Source organism: Podarcis vaucheri (assembly GCF_965113315.1).
Source record: "Podarcis vaucheri genome assembly, chromosome: 8".
Classification (NCBI taxonomy): domain Eukaryota; kingdom Metazoa; phylum Chordata; class Lepidosauria; order Squamata; family Lacertidae; genus Podarcis; species Podarcis vaucheri.
The window spans coordinates 66,277,886-66,290,281 of record NC_138766.1 but is presented as its reverse complement, the minus strand read 5'-3'; the positions used below and the strand labels follow the sequence as shown (position 1 = coordinate 66,290,281).

Here is a 12,396-nt window from a genome sequence, read left to right as displayed (position 1 = left end):
TTCCCATTCTTCCTCTTTCCTTCTGAATCTTTCTGGCTCACAGGCTTCCCATCCATTAACATCACAAAGGACATGTGTGAATGATCACTCCCCCCAAGCTCTACCAGCTTTCCACTCTGCTTATAACATGGGTTGCCACCAGTCAATGTAGAGCAAGCATCCCCAACCTTTGGCCCTCCAGATGTGTTGGACTACAATTCCCATCATCCCTGACCACTGGTCCTGTTAGCTAGGGATCATGGGAGTTGTAGGCCAAAACATCTGGAGGGTCGCAGGTTGGGGATGCCTGATGTAGAGGATATAAGCAGGATAGAGATGAAGTATGGGAGAAGGACATGGGAGGCAGATTTCCTTGACGATGTAGCTACACAGGGTAGACTAAAGTCAGGGAGGACCATGGCAGAGCACAATTTCTGCAAGCAAAGGGGCCAAACTTTACTCCCTGGCATATTCAGTTAGCTCTATCATGAAGTTAGATCAGAGATAGCCAAATGTGTCAATCCCTAAATATTATGGTTCCCTCCCCTTAGCTCCAACCAGCATGCCTAATGGTCAGGGATGGTGGAAGATTTAGCCCAACAGCAACTGGAGGGGCACAGGTTCCCCATCCTTGCTGTAGGCAGTCGCTGGATGCAAACGATAAGCTGTTGGTGGGTTCAATGGGGCAAAAGAAAGAGGAGCCCAGAAGTGATGAGAAGAAAGGGGAAGAAAGCAGTGTCTCAATGAGCAGATTAGCTCTTGGCAATCCTGGAAACGCTTCACTATGATGTGCAGTTGTTTAATTCATGTCTAATGCTTCAATATCACACAACTATTTAATGAAATGTAATAACATGAATTAACTCCCCAAAGTAAAGAAGCCCAAAACTTGAGCAATTTCTGCTCTCAATTTCTGGTCCACATTTTCTGTATCCTTCATTCCCAGCTGCAGCATCCCCAACACCACACTGCAAGAAGTCTCATAGGAACTCTTCTGGGTTCTCCTGAGATTGCTCAGTTGCCTCACTTGAGAAGGAATGTCTAAATTCTCATCTCATTTTCACTTCAGGCCAGGTACAGCAATAGCTTCAATAATTACATGATTTAAACATGTTTGGGTCCCCTCAAAATTCCTCAGGTGTTTTGTTTTCCCTCAGAAGTTTTCCCCAACCTTACATGGAATGTTTCTTTACATTAAATTTAGAAGCGCAGGAATCTGCTTTATACTGAGTCAGACCATTGGTCTATTTGGCTCTGTACTGCTGGCATCTACTAGAAATGGCTCTCCGGGGTTTCAGGCAGGCTGCACTCCCAGCAGTACCTAGAGATGCCTGGGATTGAACCTGGAACCTGTTGCTTGTGGAGCAGATGTTCTGCATTGGGCAATGCCCCTCCCCCCCCATCCCCCATAGAAAGTTAGTTGGAAAAAGTGACACTCTCTAAACCCTGTATAAGCTTCTAGAAGTGGCATGAACATCGACTCCTTCTAAATTGCATATTGTCTTCAGCTTTTTGTTTTCTCCTACCCTCAGTTGCACTGCAGGAGAATCTAAAAGCCAGCAATACGGAAGATTTCATTAATTTGGATAACAAAAAGTACATATGGCTATAGAACAACCACTATCCATGGATTGAATTTTAGCCAGCGCTGAAGAAAAACATTTGCCACCATTATCCTTTTCAGAAAATTGCAGCGCACTTGGACTATGAACAGGGTGCATGCAACCAATCACTTTCTGAAAGGCAGGACAAATGCATTTTGAAGCAACAAACAGATGTTTCTGCTCAAGCAGAAAATGAATTTACCACTAGCTACTAATCTTTGTGTTCCACAGCTAGTCTGTGGCATGTGGTGGCGATGACTGACCTCATATCCTCGTCGGCTTACCTAGCCTTCACTTTTTTTTCACATGAAATACAGAATTGCTTAAAATATGAATTACCCTTTTGTTCTTTTTTCAGGAATCCCTGGCAACATGGCCTTTTCTTTAATGAATATTTTGGGATAAGTTTCCAAGAACTTTCGATGAGCATCTTCAGTGGTATAAGGATTATCCCTAAAGAGAAATAGGGAAACAGTGGTTATTTTGTTCAGTAGTAAAGTTCTAGGCAATGCTGTTACTTGTACTTCAGCTGGTATAAGGTTCAGCTGACGTAATCCAACATCCTGCTTACTACCTGAAGGTGGTGTAAGGTTGTGCTAGTCATTGAGTCAACCGCCATCCACACCAATGACAAGCAAATACAGCAGTGCCTAAAATCACAATCCTATGCTTGCCTGCTCAGAAGTAAGCCACACTGAGTTCCGTGGGCTTCATGAGAGTGTCTGAGCCACTGTCATGGTTTGCTGCTTTGACTAAAAATGCTGCCTAAACTTTAGGGGGCAGCAGGTGGGAAATAGCAGGACCAGCTAGTGAAGGCAGGTAGTACAAGGAGATTTCCACTCCCCATGCTTGCCACCTGAAGCAATTGCCTCCATTTGCCTCATGAAAGGGCCAGCCATCTATATGAAGCTTCATATAATAGTGTAATAATGACTAGTACTTGAAAGGCAGTTCTTCAGATGTCATGCTACAATCTCTTTTGGACCCGTGTGCTATGGACTGTACATTTGCTTTCAGTTGTCTGCTTGTTTTGCTCTTATGATTCCTGCAACCAAATGTATAGGTGCATATGTTCCAAGTTCTAAAGGGTTCTTGGTTTGTTTTTCTTTGATATGGAAAGTTCTCCATAAACTGTTCTTAAAATGGATGTAGGGGGTTGAATTACACCATGCTGTTCTGAATGTAGATTCCATTTTTTCACTCCAGTGTATCGGTCTTCAAGCAAATTACATTGCACTGTGTTTCACATGTGTTCAGCTTCCTTGAGAATGAGTGTGGCTTCTATGAAAAATAAAATTGCTTTGAACATGCACACCAGCTTTCATTCCGGTGTCACAATCTTCAAAGGGACACATCACACTGCATTGTGTTTTCCACCTTTTTTGTCAGCCTTGAAAATGGATGTGTAAGTTGAGCTGAGGTTCATGCTTAAAATAAAGCATGTTGTTCTGAGCATAAGCAGCGAGTCTCATTCAGCTGTCTTGTGGTCTTCAGTCTCTCACATTGCACTTTCAATTTTTCCTCCTGCCTCACTTTGAAAATGAGCATGAGTCTCAACCTGGTATTGAGTGTGCAAGAAATCTGACATTTGAATTTGTACCCTGAATGCATTGCCACATTTCATTCCAATATCTTGTATTTAAATGGAGTTATTAAACTATTCTGTTGTGCATACTGCTTATTGGTTTGCAATCCAATTACAACAGCATCACGACAGGCTAGTTCAATGAAAGGCCTTGCTTCGCTCAACCAAGAATAACTAAGATTAGATACAGCCTAAAAACTATCAACATAAAACCAGGGCAATACCCCTGTCAAATTAGATACATCTTAAAGATCACAAACATAAAACAATTTATACCAAGCAATACCACTGTCAAAATAAAAACAATGAAGCATTTAAACGAGAAGCTGTATTAAATAAAACAAAAAAACAGAGTGATGGAAGCATATTAGCTAAAAGAATTATGACTAGTCATTTCCCCAATCTAGTGGTTCTAAATTTAACAACAGCTGGGGCAATGTTCAGAGCCTTTTTGGTTAGCTCAGAAATTAGTAGAGCAAAACTTTATGAGTGTGTGAATTCATTTAGTAACACTGGGAGGGCTCTGCCCCCCTGCTTCTCCATTCATCAACCTGCTCAACGTTGAGACCCCATACAAAGATTGGGCCATATTCTCCTGCAAATCACTCCTCCACTTTGGAACAAGTGATTAGTCAGTTTGAGTACTTTTTCATAATCATAAACTGAGGGGGTTAAAGTAGATTACACCGATCTACTTAGGTAAAGTAGGTACACCGATTAACCTTTCCCAATGCTTCGTGTGGGTAGAGTGCAATCCTATGTTAGCAATTTTGACTAATTTTGCCTCTGCCCTTCCAGCAACTGGAATGCCACACACAGAGAGAGAACATTCCCATGATAAAGTGCCCCTCAGTCTCAGTAATATTCGCCATCCCTGGTCTAATTTATATATATGATCTGGGTTTGGTGTTACATGTCTCTTACCATACAAAACAGAAAGAGAATGTTGTTATGTTTCAGAAACATGCCAGACGTGAGAAATTGAAGCAAGAGTTCTGGCTTTACATTTTTCGTTCATTTCGTTTTGTTTGTACAGTTTCTCGGATTAATAAAAGTTGGCAATATCTTCTATCACCTTTAAATGTTTTAGCTTTCTCTTAGGGGCTGAGAAAAATGTAAATCTCTGCCTTCCATATTAGAAAAGGCAGCAGGTGCAGTCTGAAATGCGTCTAACTAATGTCACCATCATCTAAATATACCCCAAGTGAATTTTCCTCTTTAATTATGTTCTATCTTGAAGAAAATTGCCCTTAATTATGCAGAAATGCAGTTCTGAAATGTCCTGAATTCAAAGGTTATGCCATCAATAAATTATTCAGGCTCACATCCTTCAGCCCATCTACCTCACTGTGATGTTTAAGTCAGTTTTTAAATTCAAACTCCACAGACAGACATTTGCACAACAGGTAATTCCTTGTAGCTCTGTTGAGGCAATGATTTATCAAAGGGTCATGTCAACTCAGAAATCAAGTTTTTTTACTAACATGATTACAGAGCGGACGTATTTGTGAAAGCCTCTCATCATAGTTACAGCTGACTTAAACACTCAACACATGTTGACGCTGCTGCTTGTTAAACCAATGGCCAGAAAACAGACTAAGACCAAACTAGAGAAGACATTGAGAGTTCTTTAATTTTTTTTAACAAACAGCAGCCATAGAGAACTCCAAACTGGATTGAGATCACAGCAGTGGAGGAAGGTGCCATTTCCCCAGTGAATATTGTCTTTCAATATTCCATTCTAGCCATTTTGTAAATTTAAAATGGATGCATGCTGTGTATGTAACAGAGCCACAATTCCCAGAGTCCTCTGGGAAGAGGGATGGATTGTTAAATCACTGGGGGTGGGGACTGTAGCTCTGTGAGGGGCTACAATTCTTAACACCCTTAATAATTGACATTTCCCAGGATTCTTTAAGGGAAGCCATAACTGTTTAAAATGGTATGAAACTACTTTGACTGTATAGTGCAGTTGAGGCCTAAGACCTCATAGACAGGGGCGAAGGAAGGCATCGTGACACCCAGGGCGGGCATCGCTACGTAGGGCACATGTGCGGCGGTTTGCCACCGGCACCGCTCCAGCGCCGTACGGACAGTGCCAGGATCCCTCCATTGCCACTACAGCCGCAAAAGGAGGGTCCTCTGTTCGTGGCTGCAGCCGCAAGCAGAGGATCCCGGCACTGTCCGTATGGTGCTGGAGCGGCGCCAGCAGCAAACTGCTACGTACAGTGCATGCGTGTGACACCACACATGCACTGTACTTAGTGGTTTGCCGCCGACGCCGGGATCTTCTACTTACAGCTGAAGCTGCAAATGGAGGATCCTCCATATGCAGCTGTGGCGGCGCGATGGCTGCTCATGCCGCCACGAGCCCCCACGGGGTGACTTCTTCTCACCCCCACAGACATGGAACCCAGGGCGCACCACGCGTCCCCCCACCGTTGCGACGCCACTGTTCATAGATACAGATAAGACCCTAGCATCCGCCTGGCCACAGTACATAGCTTCAAGATTGTGCTCAGTATGATGGGGAAATCACCCAAGTAAAAAGAAAAAGCTATATTAATTCATGTATATCTGAATGTAGTTATAAATACACGATTATCTCTCTCCCACCCCATTTTAACAGTTCTGTTTTTATACAGACGTTCCATATCAAACTATATTTTTGCTTTCATAATAAGAGCTTCAGTTAACATCCTCCTCAAAACTCACCGGATAACTTACCATCTCTGAAGACCCTTGATGTTCAATAACGCGTCCAACTGGTCATAGTTCACTTTCTTAAGACCTACGACATTGTTACAAATATTTATTTTGAAAAATGTATACATAGCTTAACATTTATAAAATGCAGAACAATGTACAAAAGATGTACAATGTGCAAAACAATGTACAAAACACTGGAGGCATGATAGCATGCTTGAGTAGACCTAGGGCAGCAGGGCAGTATAGGGTAGCATTAACTGCTTGGTCCTCCAACAGACAGGAATGGCCAATGAGTTTAAGAAGAACAGACAAGGAGTTCCTTCTGCTGTCCCCCAGGATTTATGACCTGAGGCAGTCACCTCACTTTGCCTAATGGTAGGGCCAGCCCTGAGTCTAGCATCTGGCTAACAGACTGTGTTCCCTATACTGGATTAAAAATTGTAGCCAAATCCATTTGACTTTGCCCTGTCCCATTCTCCACCATAGTCTTTCCTTTTGCAATACAGCAATAACATTACTGACCTATTTTGCAGATCTTGTTAGAGATGTGAAATGCCTTCAGCACTCTAAATCTCCATATAAATACTAAATCTTATTGTTTGAAAATATCATCTCATTGCATCAGCATGTGAAATGCTGGCCAGTGAAATTCACAATATTATACACACATGTAGATATGGACGTGTAATCTGGGAGCTCTGTACTTCTGCGCCGTGAATGTTTTCATTGTTGACAAAATGTGCCATTTGCAAACAGAGGCTTTAGCACACAGATGAACAAAAAAGTCTTTTGGAACCAATGCAGCCTGTCCTTCAGTATTACACTCAATTTGCAAAGAACCATTTGGAATCCTCCGCACTGTGAACAGAGCAACATTATTCTGTGCTAAGGGACTTGAGGACTAACGACAGAATGCTTCTGAGACCAGAACTGGGAGGAGAGGGAAATGTAAAAATGTTCAAAGAAAAGTTTTGGAAAGCCTGGAAGAATAAATGGGCACAGATGCTTAATTGCCTCAGGTGCTCTGGGCATGCAGCGTGCATCTAATGAAGCAAGGCAAGCGTAGCCTTTGAATTTTTGCAACATGTTTGGCAGCCCCAAATCATTGCTGAAAATAACTGGATCACTATAAATGACACAGAATAATTGCCAGAGATGTGTATCATTCAAGGTGTACCCGATTGAAAACAAGCATTTTCATCGGGTGAAAGAAGTACAAAAGAAGCATAACCATACCTTTAAGAGTCCTTGTTCAATAGCATCTACAATTTCAGAGTTACTGCTTTTTCTACTGACGTTGAAACCAACGTTTCCTGTTCACATTCAGAATTCCTTGCCAGGCACGAATTAAATTCATTTTAATTCCAGTAAATTAGTTTTATTTCCTAATCCTTCTTAGCAGCTCCATGTGACAGATGGAAGGCTATCAGCATCTGAGCTGAGATTTTTTAAAAATGTTTTCATAGAGCTTTCTGAATAAATGTGAATTTGATAATTGTTCAGTTCATGCTTGACAAAGAAAAATGTGGTTCTTCTCTGAGCCTACTGGGTCTACTTAAGAATATAAAAAGAAGAGCAGTTCTCCTGATGTTTGCCAACAGGCACAATTAAGGCTCAATCCTGAGTGGTCCTGAGAACATATAAAAATATATGAGTCCCTTTGCACACTGTGACTTTCTCTCTCTCCAAAATTAGGTATACATTTTAAATTTACAAAAATGGGAAAAATGGAAATGGAACTCAGAGAAGGAGCGTGGAGAAGTTAGGGGTGAAATCTAAGAAAAAAGGAATCAAGAACCAGTAGATAGCTTGGATACAACACAAGAAACGATGCAGAAAGGTAACAAGAATCTCAGAAACCAGATAGTGACAGACATTGCCACTCAAATGGACAAAGCAATTTCAGAGATCAAAGTAAGAATAGATAGAGTGGAAGCTAAGATGGACCAAATCCAAGAGAAAGTAGAAAACAATGATGAAAAGATAAAGCAACATAATGTGAAAATTGAGCAATAGGATCAGAGAATGATCAATATCCAAGATCGGGAGCGCAGAGTTAATGTCCACCTGCGTGGCTTTGTTGAAGTATCAGGTGAGACCCCCAAAACTCTTTGTGAGAGTATGATGAGGTGTTTGGAAGAGATAGTTCCTGAAGCTCAATGGGAAGAAGTGGCCATAGAACGGATTCACAGTCACCTACAGAAGAAATATAACTCATGAGATTTTCAAGTTATTATAAGAGGGGGAAATTATGAGAGCAACAAGACAGATCACCGACCAGATGATGTACAAATCAGTACCAGTTCAATGTTCAATGACTTATTCCTAGAAACTATAAGGTGGAGAAGGAGCGTGAAACCCTGTACTGAAGCATTGAAAAATGCCAAAATTACTTACCCAGTAACTCTGAATTTTCAACGGGCAAGAAAATGGTACAAAATAACATCTTTGGAGCAGGGGATGAACCTACTGTGGGAAATGAAGCTGGAACCACAAAGAGACGAGAAGCAAGAAGAGGAACCAGGGGTGGCAGGAGACAAAAAAAATGACCATCGAGGACTAAAAGTAAAGGTTGAGTGAAATTATATCAGAGTGAAGAAAAGAAACACCCCCCAAAACTTCCAAAGAGTAACTTCCAAAGAGTGAATGGGAAATGCATAAACTTTAGCAACACTAGTTTCTTCCAGCAAGTCTCAGATGTTTTCTGAATGTGGGTCTCAGGCAGATAGAATGGGAAGAGAGCTTATAGGAAATACATAAGTATGTAAGTCAAATACTAAAAATAGGTTTGGGCTGGAGGTTTTGCATCTCACTTCCAAAGCGGTGTATCATCTTTCTGCTCAGGCCTACAACCACTTAACACAGTACTGTCCAAACTGCTGATTATCAATGGCTACCTGACCTGAACTTTCAGATATGTTTGCAGCTAATTTGCCGATTTCCACTAGAGGTATGATATAGAATATTTGTACAGTTGAAGGTTATGTACTTTCAAAAACCTTTGATAAAATCCCTCACTAAACACACCTAAGAAAACTGACAAGCCACAGCATAAATGGTGAGGTCTGCTTATATACAAGTTAACAAGTTTGGAAACAGAAAGCAGAACATGCAATTTAGTAGACCACTTTCACAATGGATAAAAGTAAAGAGAAAAAGAAGAAGTGGGGAGGTCCCTAAAGATCTGTAGTGGGAGTAGTTTAATTAATGTTGGGCAGTGAAGATTACTGATGACACCAAGCTGGGGGGGGGGGAATGCTCCCACTGGCTTTAATACTTTGAGCTACAACTTCACTATTGGCATATGTTCAGTTTATCTTATCCATTATAACCTCTAGCCACCTGCTTTGGAGATGCTGCTGTCCGATCAATTGTTCCTTACTGCATGCACAAGCATTTCATTATTATTTCCTAGGAGTAGTTCCTGGCAACTGTCATTGCCAACTTTTATCTTATTTTATAATTATGTGTCCAGCTTTCATGTTTACTGAGATCAGTGAATTTTCAACCTGATCCCTAGAGGATTTTGTATCTTGACTCCACAGACATGATGTGTTCTACCCTCTCCCATGTAAGGGCAAGATCATAGGGTCATCTCTACATAATATGTCCCAATTTGTGCCCATGGGCACAAATACATAGATGATATAATATGACATGGCTCATTAAATTTATAAGGTTCCTGGGCTCAGAGATATATATAAGGCGCCACACACATTGATGGCATAGAATGTATAAATAAGCAAGGAAATGATCTAGTAATATAGCCCCAGAAATTTATTAGCAATTCTCTTTAAGTGGCAGCATGAATCATAATGCTGTATAAATCCCTGATGGATCACTATGGTTGAATCCATGTGTGGGCTGGGTCAACCAATACACCCATCACATAACTGCAGGCAAATATGGCTCAGAGACCATATTGTAGTCTTTGACATTGCATGATACAGCCTGATGGGAATGCTCCCAGATGGAGGCTTAGGTTGTTCGGAAATCACAAACAAGTTACTGACCACAGTTTTTATTTTAACTTTTCAGATTTTCCATGGAAAGTGCAAACCCAGATTAAATTGGGGTGGAGTGGGGGTATGGGCTGGCATTTCTATGACAATGATATTGTGTGGGCACTGCAAAAAGTCTGCATGTAATAAATAAATAAATAAATAAATAAATTATAGCCCATCCATCTGGCTGGGTTTCCCCAGCCACTCTGGGCAGCTCCCAACAAAATATTAAATAGAATAAAACTTCAAGCATTAAAAAAACTTCCCTAAACAGGGCTGCCTTCAGATGTCTTCTAAACGTCAGGTATTTGTTTATTTTCTTGACATCTGGTGGGAGGGTGTTCCACAGGGCGGGCGCCACTACCGAGAAGACCCTCTGCCTGGTTCCCTGTAGCTTTGCTTCTTGCAGTGAGGGAACCACCAGAAGGCCCACGGAGCTGGACCTGAGTGTCTGGGTTGAATGATGGGGGTGGTATACTGGGCTGAAGCTGTGCCCAAGTGCTGTAGAAGCAGCACTGATCCCACAATGCACACACACCTGGGAGCACCCAAAATCTTCTCAATTATTGCTTAACAATTGAAAACCCACGTAGAGCACTTTCTTTTAGTCTACATTTCTTTGTAGACTATGACTTTGTTTCACTCTGATTCTTTCACACAGGGATAGGTCAAAATTATGACTGAACCTCTGGAATATTATGCCAACCAAATTCTCCTGCTACCATTGAAAGGAAAAGAAGCTGGTATTTGGTCTTTATATCAATCCATACTGTTTGCTAAAAATCACTCTTTCATTCTGTTTCAGACTAGCAGAACTTTTGCTCACCAAGGTTCTCAATAAATCTCCAGTTTTTGACCAGAAAACAGGATTTTTAAGCCTGCCAAGTGCTAGTGGTGGTCTGAATTCATTTTGATGGGCCACAAGTCTAGTCTAGTTTACAGAACAATTATTTTAGTCTTTGCTCTCATATTTCCTGTGGTCAAGATCACACAACCACATACGGAATTTTCAGACCATCTGATGCCATTGTATCTGCTGCATCTGTTACAAGAATCCACATGTAATAATAGTGTGTGGTAGCTGGAAGAATTCCACACACTTAACAATTTAGCTCTGGTTCTTACTTTGTTTCAAATTATATCTCCATTTAAATGGACATATCCTTTAAAAAAGTATGTATTTAAAAATATAACTATCTCTGACATTTATCTACATCTGGATAAAACTCAAGTTTAAGTAACAAAAGAATTGTTGAAGATTTACCGTACATGCTTACCTGTTAGCATTCCTTTTGGTTCTGTGGAAATAGAGACCTACATTATCATTGTTTTATCTGAAGGAGTCCTAATAGAATCCTAGTTCAAATTCTAAGAAGGTTGGGATATTTTCTGATGAAGTCATAAAGATAAAAGGCCAACATGGCAATTTGGAATATTGAAGACAATTGCTGGTCCCATTGCTGGCGAATTGCCAGTGAAGAAATCATCTATTCCCATATCCATCTTCTTTGGAGATCTGATCAGTCTCCAAGTTTGCTAATGCACAACTAAGAGTCCCATTGCATCTTAAAGGGTAACACATTGGTTGTGACAAATGCTTTTCTGGACCAGAGTCCACTTTATAAGATATATGAAATGATAACCCAGGTGGTCTATTTATTTACTTATTTTGACCATTTTAATACTGCTTAATTACAATGTCTCAAAGTAATATACAGCAACATTAATAAATGCAAGAGATAATCTAAGTGGTTATGCAATTGGTCATGTAAATGCACCATTAATACAAAAGAGGAGAGGATTTTGTTGCTAACTATATCTGTTGGTGACACAGTAATCTACAGAGCACAACTGGATACAGAATCCAATAAAATGAACAAAACCCAGTCAGCATGCATCTGAACCAATCCCGTCTATCAACAACTGATGATTAATAGGGATAGGAAGTAGAAGAGTATAAATTAATGCCCAAAGGGGTACAGTTATTTTCACAGGTGAACTAGAAATGCCCATGGTTTCTTGAGTCCAAATTATTGATTGATTGCTGAATTTATATACTGCCATATACCCACAGGTCTCAGGGCAGTTCATAGGATAAAATCAGAATATAAAACCATAATCAAATAACAACAACAACCCAAATTTCACCATTTCTCTTCTGCTTATGAATTCAAGGACTTCACGTTGGAATCTCCGTCCAAATTTTTTAATATATATTGGGTATGCTAATACATGAATGTACTGGAAAACTAAACTGCTCCCCCGCTGGAAGGTTAGCCTCCTGTATCCAGACTGATCACAGTGAAATGTGTAAATAAGAAGGCAGCCTGCATTCCTGAGTTCAAGGTTTGGGTCTAACGGTTGGCTATCTTCCACAGATGGAACGATTATAGTCCTTGGAATATTTGGGCTTTTCAAATACTGCCTCCAAGGGATCAGTTTCCAAGTCACTTTTAAAGGATGGAGGCAAGGTATTCCTGACCCCAATTCCAATCCTGTCTCAGGTTCCAGACCA

The 12,396-nt window shown here is 40.7% G+C and overlaps 1 protein-coding gene across 1 annotated transcript in view; it reads right to left on the bottom strand.

Annotated features, from left to right (window-relative positions):
• The window catches only part of CNBD1 (cyclic nucleotide binding domain containing 1), a 141,252-nt gene extending 130,001 nt beyond the window's left edge, over positions 1–11,251 (bottom strand). Inside the window, exons 1-3 of the mRNA XM_082233666.1 lie at positions 11,159–11,251; positions 5,896–5,959; positions 1,923–2,036 (exon numbers count right to left, since the gene is read on the bottom strand). Coding sequence (XP_082089792.1) covers positions 1,923–2,036; positions 5,896–5,959; positions 11,159–11,168 — 188 coding nt within the window. The 5' untranslated portion in view covers positions 11,169–11,251. The remainder of the gene's footprint in view (positions 1–1,922; positions 2,037–5,895; positions 5,960–11,158) is intronic.
• Between the last annotated feature and the right edge of the window lie 1,145 nt (positions 11,252–12,396).